General features: G+C 38.5%; 1 protein-coding gene across 3 annotated transcripts in view; it reads left to right on the top strand.

The window, feature by feature from the left end:
* Nucleotides 1–240: 240 nt before the first annotated feature.
* Nucleotides 241–20739, top strand: part of C8A (complement C8 alpha chain) — a 76543-nt gene continuing 56044 nt past the window's right edge. For all 3 annotated transcript variants that reach the window (XM_004438609.3, XM_087445773.1, XM_087445772.1), the window contains exons 1-2: nt 241–317; nt 19786–19888. In XM_004438609.3, the coding sequence (XP_004438666.1) occupies nt 241–317; nt 19786–19888 (180 nt within the window). The remainder of the gene's footprint in view (nt 318–19785; nt 19889–20739) is intronic.

The following is a 20739-nucleotide window of genomic DNA, read 5'->3' as shown; positions in this document are numbered from 1 at the left end:
AGTGTTTTTCAAAAAAGTCTGAAGGACAGTAGCCTTTGGTGTCTGAGATTTTAGGGTGTTTGGCTAATCAATACCCTAGTAATTAATTAACCACATCTGAATGAGAACCAAGTGAGTTCTGTTAGTTTCAAACTTTAGTTAGATCTTACAGGTCCCGGCCTGCAGACATCTTTTACTTCAACCCCTGACTAGACAGGTTTATCCCTTCTGGGTAATATAGGGTGGTGGCTTCTGGAGGAGATGTTTGCTGTTGCTGTCTTCATCTTGTCTTTGATGACTTGTCAGCCTGGGGTAACCATACAGGAGGATGTGATCTGGTGAGTCGGTCACAGTTTCTATAAAATTTGCACACAGGGATCACCTGGTGGGAAACCAAGACACTTTCATGTTTGTAGCTGGCTATTTTAGGATGGAATGTGACCTCTTTTCGTGCTATTACTAATCCATTGAAGGAGTAGCTGACCATGAAAAGAGCATGCACCTGGAGTCAGGTGGGCCTGGGAGTAAATCACAGCTCTAATACTCAAGGAGCTGGGTAATCTGGAGTAAATCACTTAATTTCTTTGAGCTTCAGTTTCCTTACCTGTAAAATGAGAATAATAATGCCTCTTCTATAAGAGTTAATGTATATGAAATAAGATCCTGGATATAAAATATACTCAGCTTAATAAATGATAGTTCTCTTGAGGAATGCTCAAGTAGTTAACCTCTGCTTATCTGTTTGTGAATCATAAGAATACCTGTCTCATAGTGTTTTGGGGAAGATAAAATTAGATAACGTATACAAAATCATCTTGAGAAAGGCAAGAGATTGTAGAGTTGCTGGGTCATTTCATTCTGGAAACGACTTTACCTTTTGCTATGGGGTAATGAATGGACGTGATATTTTTATATGTACGTTGCATTTTACCCATTCCATTTCCTTAAGTATTCCAAACTGGCTTCATGTTTCTTATATCTTAATGTCAAGTATTTTGTGGCACTTAGCCCCTTATTTCGCCTGTAGGGTAGTTTTAAAGCAGCCCCTGTCTCCCAAACATTAAAGATTTTAAGTAGATTTATTTTATTCAAATTCTTATTGGATAATTCAACTTTGAATCGTTATTGCTTTTAAATGCTAGAGCAAGAGAGATTTCCTTTAAGTAACTGTTCAAGGGCCGGCCCCATGGCTTGGCGGTTAAGTGCGTGCGCTCTGCTACTGACGGCCCGGGTTCCGATCCCGGCACGCACCGACGCGCCACTTCTCCAGCCATGCTGAGGCGGCGTCCCACATACAGCAATTAGAAGGATGTGCAACTATGACATACAACTATCTACTGGGGCTTTGGCGAAAAAAAGGAGGAGGATTGGCAGTGGATGTTAGCTCAGCATTTTTGCTGAGTCTTCCTCAGCAAAAAGAGGAGTGTTGGCATGGTTGTTAGCTCAGGGCTGATCTTCCTCAAAAAAAAAAAAAGAAAAAGAAAAAGAAAAAATAAAAATGTAACCATTCAGAAGAGGGAAAGACATTTTTATAAGCAGTTCATTTGCAACTTGTATTTAAAGCAAATACAATTTTGAAAAATCAGAAAATTCATCTCTAATAATTAGAAGATAAAGGCAAGAGAACTGTGGTAAAGGAAATCTCTGCTGAGAGACTCTTAATTATAAAAGCTATCATTGTAATCCTTTTTGAAAATGAACAAAGAGTCTTGATGTTTGATGAACTTATCAAATAAGACAGACCAGTGAAGAGGCAAATTTGAAGTTAAGGCAAAAGAGAGCCAATTAAGTACTTTACAAAGTGCTGAAGTGGGAAACCACAAGATCTTTGTATCTAATGCCAGAGTGCCTGACCCTGGGCTTTGAAAATGGAAAATGATGTGGTGAAATCATGTCACTGGGTTCACATTCTGGCACTGGCATTTAATATTTGTGTGATCTCAGGCAAGTTATTTAAGTTGTCTGAGCTGTAAAATGGGAGAAAAGTAAGAGGAAGAATTAAAATGCCTGAAAATACTTTAAAAAATGCGGGGTACTTAGCAAGCATTCAGTGAAAGTTGTTGCCGGTGGTATTGTGTGATTGTTATCATCATTTTTTGGTATTTCCATTCTCTCTGATGGTTGACAAAAATTAGAACAAATTTATAATATGCCGATTGACATGGATTTTCTAGACTGATCAGTGATCTGAAACTTTTAAAAAATTTAACAATGGCACTCTTTTTTCCCAAACAAAATCTTATATGAATCCTAACGTTGAAAACAGATGATATACATTTACATTTTTAATGGTATACATTCATTTTTATAAGCTCATGTTTACCATTTGCTTATTGTAAAGTCTTAATAGAAAAATGGGGTTGAGAAAAACATTTTAAAACAATAGTGATGAAAGAAAGTTATAAACTTCAGCCTCAAAAATCAATGGATCTTTATTATATATTTTATACAAATAATGCATTTTAGCATACGTGTAGATTTAATAAGTTTAACAATTTTTCAATCCTTTTTATTTATTGAGATTTGTTTTATGATAAGAATATAATTTATCTTAATGAGTATTCCATGTGCACTCAAAAGTATTCTTCTTTTGTTGGGTATAGTTCTTAAGTCGTTAAGTCAAGTTGATTGTTAATGTTGCTCAAGTTTTCATCTCCTTGTTCTATCAATTACTGAGGGAGAGATGTTGCAATCTCCAACTGTATTTGTGGATTTGTCTATTTCTCCTTTCAGTTCTGACAGTTTTTGCTTCATGTATTTTGAAGCTCTATTATGTCCTCTTGATTACATATTCCTTTGTCATTATAAAAGGCTTTCATTGTCTCTGGCAGTTATGTTTGTTCTGTAGTCTATTATTAATACAGCTATTCTTGCTTTCTCGTGATTAGTGTTTGCATGGTGAGTTTTTTCCAAATATTTTATTTTAACTTATCTGACGCTTCATATTTCATGTGGGTAGCACATAGATGAGTCTTGCTTTATTATCTCGTCTGACAATCTCTGTCTTTTAATCATAGTATTTATACCACTTATATAAATATAATTACTGATATGCTTGGATTTGAGTCTCCTATCTTTCTATTTGTTTTCTACTTGTCCCATCTGTTCTTTGTTTCTGTTTTTCTCCTTTTTTATCATCTGTTAGATTTAATATTTTTTCTAATTTCAAATGATTTATTGGCTATTCTACTTTATTATTATTATTTTTTGTTTGTTACTCTAAGATTTGCAATATACATCATTTACTTATCATAGCCTACCTTTAAATAATATCATATCATTTTTGTTCTGCCCAAATAACTTCCTTTGACATTTCTTGTAGTGCAGAATAAATTTTTTTATTGTTATTATTTTATTGAGGTCATAATAGTTTATAACATTGTGAAATTTCAGTTGTACATTACTATTTGTCAGTCACCATATATATGTGCTCCTTTACACCTTAAGCCCACCCCACAACCTCCTTCCCCTGTAGTAACCACTATTCTGTTCTCTTTGTCCTTGTGTTTATCTTCCACATATGAGTGAAATCATGTGGTGTTTGTCTTTCTCTGTCTAGCTTATTTCGCTTAACATGACACCCACAAGGTCCATCCGTGTTGTTGCAAATGGGACAATTTTGTCTTTTTTATGGCTGAGTAGTATTCCCTTGTATATATATATACCACATCTGCTTTATCCATTCAGCAGTTGATGGGCACTTGGGTTACTTCCACAGCTTGGCTATTGTGAATAATGCTGCAATGAACATAGGGGTGCATAAGTCTCTTTGAATTATTGATTTCAAGTTCTTTGGATAAGTTATCCAGAGTTGGATATCTGGGTCGTATGGTATTTATATTTTTAATTTTTTAAGAAATCTCCATACTGTTTTCCATAATGGCTGTACCAGTTTGCATTCCCACCAGCAGTGTATGAGGGTTCCCTTTTCTCCACATCCTCTCCAACATTTGTTATTTTTTGTCTTGGTAATTATAGCCATTCTAATAGATGTAAGGTGACATCTCATTGTAGTTTCAATTTGCATTTCCCTAAGATTAGTGATGTCAAACATCTTTTCATGTGCCTGTTGGCCATCTGTATATCTTCTTTGGAAAAATGTCTGTTCATATCCTCTGCCCATGTTTTGATTGGGTTTTTTGTTGTTGAGTTGTATGAACTCTTTATATATTTTGGAGATTAACCCCTTATTGGATATATGATTTGCAAATATTTTCTCCCAGTTGATGAGTTGTCTTTTTATTTTGTTCATGGTTTCCTTTGCCTTGCAGAAGCTCTTTAGTCTGATGTAGTCCCATTTGTTTATTTTTTCTTTTGTTTCCCTTGCCTGAATATACATGATATTGGAAAAGATTTGTCTAAGACTTATATCAGAGTGTGCTGCCTATATTTTCTTCTAGGAGTTTTATAGTTTCATGTCTTCCATTCAAGTCTTTTTGAGTCAATTTTTGTGTATGGCATAAAATAATGGTCTACTTTCATTCTTTTGCATCTGGCTGTCCAGTTTTCCCAACACCATTTATTGAAGACACTTTCCTTTCTCCATTGTATGTTCTTGGCTCCTTTGTCAAAGATTAGCTGTCTGTAGATGTGTGGTTTTATTTCTGGGCTTTCAATTCTGTTCCATTGATCTGTGTGTCTGTTTTTGTACCAGTACCACGCTGTTTTGATTACCATAGCTTTGTAGTGTATTTTGAAGTCAGAGATTGTGATGCCTCCAGCTTTGTTCATTTTCTCAGGATTGCTTTCGCTATTTGAGGTCTTTTGTTGCCCTATATAAATTTTTTTTTAAAGATTTTATTTATTTATTTTTTTCCCACCAAAGCCCCAGTAGATAGTTGTATGTCATAGCTGCACATCCTTCTAGTTGCTGTATGTGGGACGCGGCCTCAGCATGGCCCGAGAAGTGGTGCATCAGCACGCGCCTGGGATCCAAACCCGAGCCGCCAGCAGTGGAGCGCGCGCACTCGACCGCTAAGCCACGGGGCCGGCCCTGCCCTATATAAATTTTAAGATTCTTTGTTCTATTTCCGTGAAGAATGTCATTGGGATTCTGATTGGGATTGCATTGAATCGGTAGATTGCTTTAGGTAGCATGGACATTTTAACTATGCTTCTTCTTCCAATCCATTTGCATGGAAAATCTTTCCATTTTTTTATGTCATCATCAATTTATTTCAATAATGCCTTATAGTTTTCATTATATAGGTCTTTCACCTCCTTGGTCAAATTTATTCCTAGATATTTTATTCTTTTTGTTACAATTGTAAATGGGATTGTCTTCTTGAGTTCTCTTTCTGTTAGTTCATTGCTGGTATATAGAAATGCAACTGATTTCTGTAAGTTGATTTTGTACCCTGCAACTTGGCTGTAATTGTTGATTATTTCTGATAGTTTTCCAATGGATTCTTTAGGGTTTTCTATATATAAGATCATGTCATCTGCAAACAGTGAGAGTTTCACTTCTTCGTTGCCTATTTGGATTCCTTTTATTCCTTTTACTTGCCTAATTGCTCTGGCCAGAACCTCCGGTACTGTGTTGAATAAGAGTGGTCAGAGTGGGCACCCTTGTCTTGTTCCTGTTTTCAGAGGGATGGCTTTCAGTTTTTTCCCATTGAGTATGATGTTAGCTGTGGGTTTGTCATATACAGCCTGTATTATGTTAAGGTACTTTCCTTCTATACCCATTTTGTTGAGAGTTTTTATCATAAGTGGATGTTGGATCTTGTCAAAAGCCTTCTCTGCATCTATTGAGATGATATTATTGTTTTTATTCCTCGTTTTGTTAATGTGGTGTATCACATTGATTGATTTGCGGATGTTGAACCATCCCTGTGTCCCCTGTATAAATCCCACTTGATCATTGTGTATGATCTTTTTAATGTATTGCTGTATTTGGTTTGCCAATATCTTGTTGAGGATTTTTGCATCTATGTTCATCAGGGATATTGGTCTGTAGTTTTCCTTCTTAGTATTGTCTTTGTCTGGCTTTGGTATCAGGGTGATGTTGGCCTCATAGAATGTGTCGGGAAGTGTTCCATCTTCCTCTATGTTTTGGAATAGTTTGAGAAGGATAGGTGTTAAGTCTTCTTGGAATGTTTGGTAAAATTCTCCAGAGAAGACATCTGGTCCTGGACTTTTATTTTTTGGGAGGTTTTTGATTACTGTTTCAATCTCTTTACTTGTGATTGGTCTATTCAGGCTCTCTATTTCTTCTTGATTCACTTTTGGGAGGTTGTATGAGTCTAAGAATTTATCCATTTCCTCTAGATTCTCCAATTTGTTGGCATACAGTGTTTCATAGTATTCTCTTATAATCTTTTGTATTTCTGTGGTACCCATTGTAATTTCTTCTTTTTCATTTCTAATTTTATTTATTTGAGCCTTCTCTTTTTTTCTTGGTGAGTCTGGCTAAGGGTTTGTCAATTTTGTTTATCTTCTCAAAGAACCAGCTCTTTGTTTCATTAATCCTTTCTGCTATTTTTCTTATTTCAATTTCATTTATTTCTGCCCTGAATTTTGTTATTTCCCTCCTTCTGCTGACTTTAGGCTTTGTTTGTTCTTCTTTTTCTAATTCTGTTAGGTGTAGTTTGAGGTTGCTTATTTGGGCTTTTTCTTGCATGTCAAGATGAGCCTATATTGCTATGAGTTTCCCTCTCAGGACCGCTTTTGCTGCATCCCATATGAGTTGGTACAGTGTATTTTCATTTTCATTTGTCTCCAGATATGCTTTGACTTCTCCTTTAATTTCATCAATGATCCATTGGTGGTTTAGTAGCATGTTGTTGAGTCTCCACAGCTTTGTCACTTTCCCGGTTTTTTCTTGTAGTTGATTTTTAACTTCATGGCATTATGGTCAGAAAAGATTCTTGTTATGATTTCAACCTTCTTAAATTTATATAGACATGCCTTGCTTCCCAACATATGGTCTATTCTTGAGAATGTTCCATGTGCGCTTGAGAAGAATGTGTAATCTGGTGTGATTGGATGGAGTGCTCCATACATATCTATTAAGTCCATCTCATCAAGTTTTTCATTTAAGTCCATTATTTCCCTATTGATTTTCTGTCTGAATGATCTGTCCATTGATGAGAGTGGGGTGTTAAGATCCCCTACTATGGGCCGGCCCTGTGGCTTAGCAGTTAAGTGCGTGTGCTCTGCTGCTGGCTGCCAAGGTTCGATCCTGGGCACGCACCGACGCACCACTTCTCCAGCCGTGCTGAGGCCGCGTCCCACATACAGCAACTAGAAGGATGTGCAGCTATGACATACAACTATCTACTGGGGCTTTGGGGGAAAAAATAAATAAATAAAATTATAAAAAACAAAAAAGATCCCCTACTACTACTGTGTTGGTGTTAATATCTCCTTTTAGGTTTGTTAATAGCTGCTTTATGTACCTTGGTGCTCCTGTATTGGGTGCATATATATTTAAAAGTGATATATCTTCTGGGTGGAGTGTCCCTTTTATCATTATATATTGCCCCTCTTTGTCTCTCATTACCTGTTTTATCTTGAAGTCAGCTTTGTCTGATATAAGTATGGCAACACCTGCTTTCTTTTGTTTGCCATTAGCTTGGAGTATTGTCTTCCATCCTTTCACTCTGAGCCTGTGTTTGTCCTTAGAGCTGAGATGTGTTTCCTGGAGGCAGCATATTATTGGGTCTTGTTTTTTAATCCATTCCACCACTCTGTGTATTTTGATTGGAGAGTTCAGTCCATTTACATTTAGGGTAATTATTGATATATGGGGGCTTGTTGTTGTTATTTCATCCCTCTTTATCTGGTTCTTTTGCATTTCTTTTGTTTCTTGTCCTGTGTGTTTCAGACTACCAATTCAGTTTGGTAGTTCTGTATGTGGGTTCTCTTAGTTTTCTCTTTCTTTATCATGTGTGATTCTGTTCTGATTGTTTGGTTAGTGGTTACCATGAGGTTTGAATAAAAAATCTCGTGGATGTGATAGTCCATTTTTTGATGGCCTCTTATTCCCTTAGACTAAGTTGATTCGATCCCTTTCCTTTTCCTCTTCTAAGTTATTGTTGTCACATCTTATTACTTCTTGTGTTGTGAGTTTATGTTTAACATGATGAGGTTATATTCATTCTTGGTGCTTACCTACCCTTGATCTTTAGTTTTATAATTAAGTGTTTGCTAATCTATTTTTATAGAGGATTGCAATTTTTTCTGGTTTTGTCAACCTATTTTCCTCCTTGTTCAAAACTTTGAATCCCCTTTCTCTTTTTTTCCTCAGGGATGAGGGCCTTCTTGAGCACTTCTTGTAGTGGGGGTCTTGTGGCAATGAACTCCTGTAGCTTTTGTTTGTCTGGGATAGTTATTTCTCCATCATATCTGAAGGATATTTTCGCTTGATAGAGTATTCTTGGCTGAAAGTTTTTGTCTTTAAGAATTTTGACTGTATCATTCCACTCTCTCCTAGCCTGTAAAGTTTCTGTCGAGAAATCAGCTGAGAGCCTGATAGAAAATCTTTTGTATCTTATTTTTTTTTTGTCTAGCTGCCCTTAATATTATTTCTTTGTTGTTGACTTTTGCTAGCTTTACTACTATATGCTTGGAGAGGGTCTTTTCATGTTGATATATTTAGGAGATCTATTTATTTCATTCACTGGTATTTCCAGCTCCTTCCCCAGGTTTGGTAGTTCTCAGCTATTATTTCTTTGAACAAGTTCTCTGCTCCTTTTTGCCTCTCTTCTCCTCTGGAATACCTATAATTCTATTGTTGTATTTCCTAATTGAGTCAGATATTTCTCAGAGGGTTTCTTCTTAGTCTTTGTTCTCTTTCCTCCTCCATCTGGAGCATTTCTGCATTTCCACCCTCAATATTGCTAATTCTTTCCTCCATATTGTCAGCTCTGATTCTTAAGGCTTCCAGATTTGTCTTTATCTCCTCTATTGTGTTTTTCATCTTTAAGATTTCTGATTTTTTTTATAGTTTCAATCTCTTTTGTGAAGAAACTCCTGATTTCATTGAATTGTCTGTCTGTGTTTTCTTGTATTACATTAAGATTTTTTATGATGGCTACTTTGAATTCTCTGTCATTGAGGTTATACATTTCTGTGCTTTCCAGGTTGACTTCTGGGTGCTTATCATTTTCCTTTTGGTCTGGAAATTTAGTGTATTTTTGCAAAGTGCCTTTTGGTGTTGGCTTACTTTTCCTCATAGTGAAAGTATATGGTCTCAGTTTCCTCTTGCTGCTGCTGGGTGGGGGTCAAGGGCTGTGTATTCTGGCCCACTTCAATCCGTGGGCACTCTCATCAGCCACTGGCTGATCTGAGGTGCGGCTGAGTGGAAGCTGCTGGGGGTGAAGTGTGGGAACAGCTGGAGCTGGAGTTTGGGAACAGCTGGGACTGGAGTGCAGTTAGGCCAAAGCAGCTGGGGCTTGGGTGAAGATGGGTTGAAGCAGCTGCAGCTGCAGTGCTGCTGGGCTGAAGAAGCAGGAGCCGGAGCACCACTGAGCCAAAGAAGCTGGAACTGGAGTGCAGTGGGCAGAAGAAGCAGGAGCTGGAGCACAACTGGGCCGAAGAAGCTGGAACTGGAGTGCAGTGGGCAGAAGAAGGAGGACCTGGAGCACTGCTAGGTTGAAGAAGCTGGAACTGGAGTGTGGTGGGCCAAAGTTGCTGGCACCAAGTCAGCTGCAGCCTGAGCACAGGCCAAGCCAAAGCAGCTGGAGCTGGGGTTAGGGGGTGCGGTCAAGCCAAAGGAGCTGGGGCAGGAGCACAGTTGAGCCAAAGGAGCTGGGGTCGTGGCACAGTGGAGCTGGGGCAGCTGGGGCCATGGCTTGGTCCAGCTGGAGCAGCTGGGGCTGTGGCATGGTGGGGCCTGAGCTGCCGCTGCCTCTGGTGTAGGGGCACAGGCTTGCCCTGCTGCTGGTCAGCCCAGGCACCTGGGGGCCATTGCCTGTGGGGGTGGGGTGCGGTCACACTGCCCCTGCTGGTGGGTCCTGGGTGCCTGGAGGCCGCTGCCTTTGGGGATGGGGCTGAGCTAAAGCACTGCTGTGCTGAAATGCCAGTTGGGTGGGCCAGGTGGGGGAGGGGGGCTTTTGCCTCCCCGATCTCAGAGATTTCTCACCTGGCTGTCACTCTCTGCTCCCCTGAGGGGCTAGCTTGTTGAAAGTACCCTCACAACAGTTCCACTCCCTCTGTAGGGGGATCCCCATGGGCCGTGAGGGGTCTTGGAGAGCGCAGGTTTTCACATGGCAAGCCACCCCTCCCCCCGCTGAGAGCTGTGTGGTCTCAGTCTCTGGGTCGCAGTCCTTGGGGAAGGAAGGGGCTCCTCTTACGTCCTTCCACTTACTCTGGCGATTCCAGCACCTCAGTCCTCAGGTGTACAGTTGCCTGTGTGCCTCAGACGTCCCCTGTGTTGTGTGAATAGCTTCTGTTGGAATATGAATGTCATTTTTGTTGTGTCTTAGAGGGGGAGAGTTCAATGCATGAAGCTCACTCTGCCATGATGCTGATGTCCTAAGCAACCATTTTGACAAGCAAGACAAATATTTAATTTTGAGTTAAGATGCCCAAAGTTTTCATAAGGTTTCAACCCAACATTTCCGCTGATAAAGAATGAACAAAATTCCTTGGGAGGACTGAAGAAACATGAATGAGGACCTCAAACATAGAGGATAACCACAAGGGTTTGTTTGTCTGTTCATTTTAAATAGGCCAAATAGGCAGTAGACCCTAAAGAAATTTAAATCATGATCCTCCTTTTTATTTTATTGCTTTCATAGACATCAGAGTGTGTTTACCAGTGCATCCTGGGCCAGGGCCATGTGAATATTTTCAATAATTGTCCAGATAACTGGAAATCAATGTGTATTCAGGCTACATGAGTTTTTAACTAATATGAACAATTTGCATAGTGGATATGACTCAAACGTGAGTCTTGTGAATACAGAGACTTTGCTCAGGATAACTAATCTTTAGCTATACTTGAAACTGGGTTTAAATTATGGCTTCACCACTTAGTGGCTATAAAACTTGAGAAAGTTCCTTTAACTCTCTAAGGCTCAGTTTTCTCATCTATAAAATAGAGATAATACAAATTTCATAGAGTGCTTGTCAGGAGTTAAGAGAGTTCATATAAAGCACTTAGCACAGAACCCGGAACACAGTAAGCTTTTAGAATAATATTTTTATTACTGTATTTCCCTTTTGTCAGAAGTCCTTCATCTTGGGATGTTAAAACAATGCATAGGTTTGGAGTCAAACAGCCTTGGTTTGAATCCTTGCTTTGCCATTTACTATCTATATAACCTTAAGCAAGTTATTTCATCTTCCTATGAATCTAATTTACTTATCTATAAAATGGGTATAATAATTTCTACTGCACAGGGTTCTTGTGAAGTTGAAATGAGATAATATATTAATACCAAAAATTTTTATTGAGTTCCTACTATATGCAAGGTGCTGCACTTAGTGCTTGGGTACAATGGTAAACAGTATAGTCATGAGCCCTGCCCTGCAGAACTTGCAGTGTAGGGGTAGAAATAAAGTGTGAGAAGCTCTATGTGTATGGAATTATGTTAACATAAGCCAGGTAGGTCAAGGAAAGCTGTCTACAGGAAATGAGACTTAATCAAACTGGGAACGTTCAGCCAGATGAAAGAGGTGAGATTATGCTATGTGGAGCAATTAGCATTACACATATATTGCACAAAAGCCTGGCACATGCTCAGAACCAGAAGTTCTTTGTGGAATTCTATGTGTACCTGGTACATAGTAGATACCTTTTTTTCATTCATTCACTCATTTTTTTTCATTCATTCATTCAATACGTATTCCAGGTATGCTAGGCGCTAGGTGGTGAACTAAACAGATAATGTCTGTACTCTCCTGGAATTTACAGTGTAGTGAGGAGTTAGTCAATAAACATGTAAACATTTCAGTAAGAAATGTGATAAATACTATGAAGGATACAAATAGGGCCCTTTGATAGAGGATATCAGCAACCTAAAGATGTGCTGGTTGGGGAGGTTTCTCCATGGAGATGGCATTTAAGCTGAGACGTGAAGGATGGTAAGGAGAAACCATGTGAAGAGCAGGGGAGAATGGGTAGATCAGCAGGTGCTGAGACCTCCAGTGGGAAATGGCTCGTCATGTTCATGGAACTGAAGGATGGGAACAGCATGAGAGCAGGGGATTGTGCCTAGAGAGGATGTCAGAAAGGTGGGCAGAGGCCAGATCACAGAGGACCTCGGGTACCGTGATGAGGAATTTGGATTTTAGTCTATGTGTACTAAAAAATAAAGAAACACACTGGAGGGTCTCGTAAAGGCAGGGTATCACCTGATTTATAACTTTATAAAATAATCCTAGTGGCTGTGCAGAGAAGAGACTGGAGGAAGGTGAAGTGGAAGGTTTTAGCTCGTAGGAGGCCATAGCAATTATCTGGGTGAGAGATAATGGTGCCTTAAATTAAGACAGGGGCACGAGAGATAGACAGAAGGGAAGATATTTGAGATATATCTTGAGAGTAAAATTGACAGAAATTTCCAAAGGACTGGATATGGGGGTGAGGGGAAGAAAGGAATTAAAGACCACTGCCAGGTATCTGGCTTGAGCAACTGCATGCTATGGTGGGTCCACTTACTGATGTGGGTGAAACTGAGAGAGGAGCTGGATAAAAGGAGAAAATTATGAGTTTAGATTTGGAGACTTGAAGTTTGCCATGCCTGAGAGACACCTAGTGGAGATGGAAGATGGGGCAGCTGGATAAACAAAACGTATTTCAGAGGAGTGGTCTGGATTGAGGATTTAAATTTAGGAGACATTACCATAAATGGTATGTGAAGCCCAGGAAATGGATCTCACCTCCTAAAGAGTGAGAAAAGCAGAAAGAGAAAGGAAGAAAGGCAAGACTGCACCTTGAGGAATTCGGTTTTTAGAGAAGTCAGAGAGAACTGGCCACGGAGGTAGGAAGGGAGCAAGAAAGTGTGGTGCTAAAGAAGTCCAAGAAAGGAAAGATTTCAAGAAGGAAAAAGTGGTTAACAGAGGGCAAGGAAGTCCAAGCCAGAAAACTTTCCACTGGATTTAGCAACATGGAGGTCACTGGAGACTCAGCACGTTCAAAGTCAAATTTAAAATACCTCAGTTTCATGAGGTAATTTTCATGTAACTGAATGGGATTGGCTCAAGATTATATAATTAGTGACAATGAGCCTTGAATATAAGCTGAGGCAACTTATTAGGGTGACCCCTGGTTATAATCAGGGGTTAGTTAGGCCTTTTGACCTTCTAGCCTAGGATTGGAGCTAATTAATTTTGTGATCTAAATTGCTGAGGTGGCCACATTTTGGGGTCAAGCAGTAGACTCGTAGGTTGCATGTTCAACTCCAAGTTTTAGGACCTTTGGCCAACATGTCACCCTATTTAAAAAGCCAGATGGGAAGCATCTCACTAGCCCACAGCTCTGTACAGAATAGGCGTTCAATACATTTTTGATGAAGACGTAGAGCTTTGATGAGCATGTATGGGGTTGAGAAGGTCAGAGAGAAGAAACTACCATGTATGTCAGGCTTGTGCTTGGGGCTTTACATATGTGATCTTGCTCCATATTGAAAACAGTCTCACAGTTATTATTATCCTTGTTTTTTTAGCTATAAAAAAATTGAAGTTTAGTAAGTAACAGAAACTAGATTTTAATGCATGTTTGGCAGACTCTAAAACCCTTTCTGTTGCATCAGTGTTTCTTCAATGCTGTTATATAGTCTTACAGATGTTACATGAAAAAAGAAATGACTTGTGTTCAAAAAATTGGGTCAATGCTGGGTTAAGTAAATTAAAATGCAGAACTCCTCAGAGCCTTTAATATATTGTTGGGCATTTTAAATCTCCAAGAGTAGTATAGTGTATGCAATACATCCAACTATGTTTGAGGTAAGTTTTCTTCTTTTCCTCCTCCACCTCAGGTACATATCTCAGGAACTAGCCCTCCACAGAACACACTTTGAGAAACCCTGCAATAGCGCTAGACTGATTTGTGATTCTACACATGAAAAACTAAAAACCAGATAATTAAAGAAACTTGCCCATAGTAGCACAACAAGGTAGATGCACACTAAAGACTAGGATCAAAGACTCCTGAATCCCAGTGCTCATATTACATGCCTTACTGCTTGAATAGATTTTCAGTAGCTGGGAGATGCTTTAAAACTATTTGCCAAGATTTACTAGGCCACAGATTTATTAATGGTTCCTTAAGTAATTGAAAAATTGATACAGTTCTTTTGGAAAGCCATTTGACCATACGTGTCATAAGCTTTAAATTCATTTGTATCCTTCAACTCAGCCATCCCATCCTACAGGATCTATCTTCAGTAAGTAGCTTAGAATACAGAAAAACTGGGTGCTCAATACTCTAATTGTTTAATGTTAGGGAAGTGGAACAATGTGCGGTGATCATAAATAGTTTACATTTCTTCTAAAATATTAAGTGGAAAAATTAGGATGTAAAATGTAATTCTCAGTATGACCTCAACTATGTTATGAAAATAAAGAATGAAAGGAAATGTAACAAAATATTAATGGTGGTAGGATTTGGGGCAATTTTTTTCTTTTATAATCTTTTCTATGTTCTCTTTAATGAGAATGTATGACTTTTATAATCAGCAAAAAATAAACTACATTCACAAATTCCTTGGAAGGATAAGAGAAAATGCTGGTCATATTGATATTGGCTAGAAGGTTGGAGCCCTGTAATGACTTAATGAATGGTCCTTGTGTCGCTTCTGTACTCCTGCTTCAGTGATAGCATTACTGTGTGTGCCTCTGTCTAGACATCATGTCACAAAGCTTTTAAAACTACAGCAACACAGCCCTGCTCTGTCTAAGCTTTTGCTTCCATCCATTAATACTGTTTCCTTCCATTTTGACATCATAATGTAGTCTCTGTGGGCTTACAATGACATTATCTTGACAATTCCATAGTGAGCTGCAGAACTAATGCTGGAATCATTTTCTGCTTCCAAACCTTCTCCCTCTACCTTCTCTCTCACCTTTCAATGATTAGAACCCTTGTCTTTCTCCATGTTCCTATGCTTCAAACATTTTTATTAGCATAATCTACCAGAAAAATGACATATGGACCAAACCTTGAGCCATTTGAATATCTAGATACTAGGATTATTTAATTAGATTCTAACTGGGAATTAGGTTCAAATAAACCTCTAAACAATGTCATTCTGTTTCCCGTAGACTGGTTTTATTTTTTGCCTTCCCTTCTTTCCTTCCTTCCTTTCCCTTCCTTCCCCTTCCTTCCTTCCTTCTTTCCTCCCTTCCTCCCTTCCTCCCTCTCTCCCTCTCTTTTTTCCTCCTTCTTCTCTTCCTTTTTTTTTTTTTCCTTTCCTAAGTATTTACTGAGTACCTTCCTTGGGTCTGGCACCATGATAAGTGCTGAAACTTCAGTAGCAAACATACAGACAGTACAGTACTCACCTTCATAGAGCTTACAGTGTGGTGCGGAAGACAGAAATTATACAAAAATTACAAGTGTGATAATTATATGTTGAGAAGGAGATGTGCAGATATTGACCAAATCATATGACGGGAGGTAGCGAACCAGTGTGGGTGTTGAGAAATATCTCCCTAAGGAACTGATGTTTACAATGAGACAGAAAGATGTCTAGGAATTAATCAGGTGAAGAGATAGATAGTTGAGTTCATTCAGCATTGGGTTTTACAGGTAAGTGTGATCAAGGGAACACTGTGGTCCAGGAATTTAAGATATAGTTAAGATTTTGAAACGATGGATCATGGAATCAAAACTAATTATAAAGGGAAATGAAAAGAGGAGGGGGTCTTATTGATCTAGAGAAAGCTCAGGTCTCAATGGAGGCCCCAGTGAGGTCCAAACAGAAGTACAGTGAGAATCCTACAGCATATAGAAGGAGAAGAGGCTATGGGGTCCCCAAAATAACTACTTACAGGTGAGTCAAGAATTAGGGATTTGGAGGAAGACGTGTTTCAGAGAATGAGAAGGTCCAGCATGTGACCATGGAAGATAGCAGAGTGAAGAAAAAGGTCATCGGAAGTGAGGAAAAGGAGTAACTGAGAGGGCAGAGTGTTAGATGCTCATTTATAGGGATGATGAGGTCTCCCAGGATGATGGGAGGAATTGGAGTGGAGAGGAAGACTGTGAGATGGGCGCTGCTGGGGACAGCAGGGCTGGTGTCGTATACTGGCATCGTTTTATAGACCCAACTTTCTCAAAGTGGGGTCTGTAGACCCCAGGGAGTCCTCAAGATCTTTTGAGGGGAGGGGGATCTTGGAGTTCACAACAATTTCACAGTAATACTAAGACATTATTTTCCATTTTCACTGTGTTTATATTTGCACTGATGATACAAAAGTAATGGTGGATAAAACTACTGTGGCCTTGGTACAAATCAAGGCAGTGGCACCAAACTCACGGGAAAGAAATGAAGTTTTGCTTAAGAAAGTCCTTCTTGAAACAGTAGAAATTGTTAATCTTATTAAACCTCAATGTTTTAATACTTGTTATTTAAATATTCTATGTGACAAAATAGGAATACGTAAAGAACTTCTGCCATACTGGTATGAAGTGTGATGATTGTCTTGAAAAAAAGCAATTGTTTGAGTTATAAGTCAAAGTAGCCACTTTTTTCCTGCAATATTGTTTTCACTTGACAGAACAGCTGCCAGACAAACAGTGGGTATTCAGGCTTAGATATTTCACAGAGATTGTCTCAAACTGAACAGAAAGCCTATCACTTCAAGGAAAACAAATAGCATTATTTGTTACCAGTAACAAAATTTGAGCTTTCAAGCAAAAATTAAAATTTTGGAAAACATATCCACTACCATGAGTTTGATGAGATCACTGGTGATATTAACAAATTTGATTTTTTAATATTGTATAATGAAATGTGTTAATATTTTTAAGATAGGCACCCTCCGCGAATCATTATTTTCTATATTTCCAATGCCTGATGTTACAAAAATCATGTATGGGTACCAGATCCATTCAAAGTGTACATAGACCAATGGTTTTAATGTAGCAGAGTACAAAAATATTCATTGATATGCTTTCAGATTCCACATTACAACCAACATTTAAGAAATTACCACTTGTCAAGTTTTGGCGTAGTATCAAAGAACATCCACAATTATCTGAAAAGATTATTAAAATGCTCCTCAGCTACATAACTTTTTCAACTAAATTACTGTATGAGGCTGGATTTCTTTCATAGACTTCAACCAAAACAACATAATGCAACAGACTGCAGAAGCAGAAATAAGAATCTAGCTGCTTTGTACTAAACCAGACATTAGGAGATAGGAAAAATGTAAAACAATGACACTCTTTTCACTAATTATTTTTCTTGGAAATGTATTTTTTAATAAATTGTGTTATTTATGGTAACATGTAATGTGTTTGTTATTGTAATTTTAAATAAATAAATACGTTTTAAAAATTTCTCAGTTTTGATTTTGAATTTTGTGAATAACTATAGATCTAGCCCACTTGAAAAAGCTCTTTGGAGTCCTCAGGATAGAGTGTAAAGGGTCCTGGTACCCAAGTTTGAGGACCAGTGTCAAAGGTGACCATCACTTTCCTGACAATCCCATGGCTCTTTGTCTAGGGATTTAGCCTAAGTGTCATCATTCATCATGAGTAGCAGCTCACGGCAGAATTAGCATGAGATTTGAAGCACTTGTTTTCCTACACAAGGAAGATAACTGTGTCATTCATCCCAGCAGGGGCTGCCTGGCTCTCAGAGGTTGTGGTAATTTTGGTGGTAACACACAACCTTGCTCCTTTGCCTAATGGGCTGACCAGGCTGTGAAGCTGCAGCAGCAGCGATGACGCTGTGGAAAGAGGCTCAGGCTTGGAGCCAGGCAAGCTTGTGGCTTGCCCACCTCGCCCTGAGTGCTGATTGACCTGGGCAAGCTTTTTAACCCCTGAGGAGGTAGCATGGGATAACAGAACACAAGATTAGAGACAGACCAGTTTCTACCTTCTACCTCTGTTACCCCAGGCAAGGGTCTCACCCTCTCATTTCTGTTGGCTGATTTGTAAACTGAGGAGGCAACAGCATGATGAGGAACTGGAGATGGACTTTGCCATCAAATCAACTAGTTCAAATTCTGCCTCTGTCATTCCTGGGCTATGACTTCAGGGACTACTTAGCTTTTAGGAACTTCAACTTTCTTTTATATAAAATAGGGCCAGTAATATTTACCTCCTAGGATCAGTATAGAGATTAAATGAGATAATCCATGTAATATCCTAGCATGTCACAATAAAAGCCAACCATTAATAAACACTTCATAAGCATTTTAATGTGCTTTCAATAACCCTATTAGGTAATGTTATTTTTAACATTGTTTTACAGATGGGAATGCTGTAGCTCAGAGATGTTAAGCAGCTTGCTCAAGTTTTCCAAGTCAGGTGGCTAAGGTGGCTAAGATTCAAACTCAGTCCTCTCATCCCAAACCCCATGTTCTTAACCACTGTGCTTTCTGCTACTTGGGCTCTTCAAAAAGTGTTATCCCTCTTCATTACTTGTCTCCCTACAATTAGAGTAATTCGATCCACATAGGCTTGATCTAGGCTTAAGAGAGAGAGTTTATATAAACACTCCAGCATCATACCTATGTAGAGTAGGAACACAATAAATTTTCATTCTTCATTTCTTAAAACTGTGATTGACTGGAAAGAAAGTGTGCACAGGTTCTTCCTTTGCTTAGATTTTGCATCTCAAAATTGATTCAGGGAGATGAAAAGAGTTCTGGAGATGGATACTAGTGATGGTTGTATTTAATGCTACTGAACTGTAAGCTTAAAAATGGTTAAGATAGTAAATTTAATGTCATATGTATTTTACCACAATAAAAATAATTGGAAAAAAGAGAAAGGGCAATAGGCCACATGTCTTTTGTTTTAAAAACAGCACATGCAATAATTCTTAAGAAGGAAGATAAAATCATTCAAGTGTTGGAAGTACCCTTACAGCCAAGCCTTCCAGGTACGAATACCTGTGCATTTGTTGACGTTCCCCTCCTCTCTCTGCTCCATCCCCACTCCCACCTCCAGATAACTTGAAGGTTAAGGGAATATATTGCCTTGAGTTCTGCTGCTACAGGTATCCAGATGACCAAAGCAATGGGCAAACTTTACAAATTAAAAAATTCAGCATCTGTTCAGCCATAAAAAATAAGGAAATCCTGCCATTTGCAACAACATGGAGAACCTGGAGGACATTATGCTAAGTGAAATAAGCCAGACAGAGAAAGACAATGCTGCATGATCTGATTTATATGTGGAATCTAAAAAAGTTAAACTCCTAGAACCAGAGAGTAGAATGGTGGTTACAAGTGGCTGGGGAGTAGGGAAGATGGGGAGGGGTTGGTCAAAGGGTACAAACTTTCAGTTATAAGATGAATAAGTTCTGGGGATCTAATGTACAATGTGGCGACTATAGTTAATACTGTATTGTATACTTGAAATTTGCTGAGAGAGTTGATCTTAAGTCTTCTCACCACACTAAAGGGAAAAAAAGATAACTATGGGAGGTGATAGATGCATTAATTAGCTTGATTGTGGTAGTCATTACACAATGTATATGTACATCAAATCATCACATTGTACACCTTAAATATATACAATTTTTACTTGTCAATTATATTAAAGCTGGGAAAAAATTCAGCTTCTGTTTCATATTATTAAGATACCTTCATATTAAAAGATCTTTTTGAATTTATAATAAAAATAGAAATTATCATAATAAAAATTTTAAAAATTGAAGGAGGAGTCTTTTCTCTCTTTAGGAGAGTAAGTCGGGCTGCTCAGAGTCCCACCTCAACAGCAGTTACCTGCCAGCTGAGCAACTGGTCAGAGTGGACAGATTGCTTCCCATGCCAGGACAAAAAGGTAAGACCTTTATGACTAGTTTTGGGACATTTAATATTTTAATTGTATATTAGTTATTCAAATGGAGATAAGCGGTTGGATCTATAAATCTAGAGGTCTGGGGAGAAACCGGGTCTAGAAATAGATATTCAGAAGCCAGGAACACATGGATGGTGGAACTTTTTCTTCTTCTTTTGATTTCGTTTGTAACGCATTATTGGGTGAGGCTGAAAAAGATGTATGTTATAGCTTATATGTAGAAAAGTGGCCACTTGGACAGGGGCACACTAGATACCCAATGGCGTCTCTGGGTTCTGGCCAATCTATTGCCTTCTTTTTTTTTTTTTAATTAATTAATTAATTTATTTATTTATTTTTTAATTTTTTGTTTATTGCAGTAACATTGGTTTATAACATTGTAAAAATTTCAGGTGTACATCATTGTACTTCTATTATTGCCTTCTAATGAGGGTCATCTGGAGCTTGGTAACAGCTTTGTTACCAATGGCTTGATAACAAAATGCCAATGCCACAATGGGATCTGAGATAAACCAGAGCATGCCACAGAGGGTATTCCTGAGGATTCCACTTTCATGGATTGAAAAGGCTGACACACCCAATGAACAGAAATGTGTCTATTTTGCCTATTTAAATGGTTTTTAATGGTCACTAGACTCAGTGGCATACCAAGGGAAAGGAGATGTTGGGAGCATTCCTTAACTCTGTTCTGGCAGGGAGAAGTATTAAAATTCTGACTTTGAAGGAAACAGATATTCAAGTCCAGGAAGCACAGAGAGTTCAAATAAGATGAACTCTAAGAGACCCACACCAAGACACATTATAATTAACATGTCAGAAGTTAAAGATAAAGA

The sequence above is a fragment of the Ceratotherium simum genome, chromosome 22 (genome assembly GCF_057802395.1).
Source record: "Ceratotherium simum simum isolate JZ-2026a chromosome 22, ASM5780239v1, whole genome shotgun sequence".
Classification (NCBI taxonomy): domain Eukaryota; kingdom Metazoa; phylum Chordata; class Mammalia; order Perissodactyla; family Rhinocerotidae; genus Ceratotherium; species Ceratotherium simum.
The sequence above is the reverse complement of the archived record's forward strand: the minus strand, read 5'-3'. Positions and strand labels throughout refer to the sequence as shown.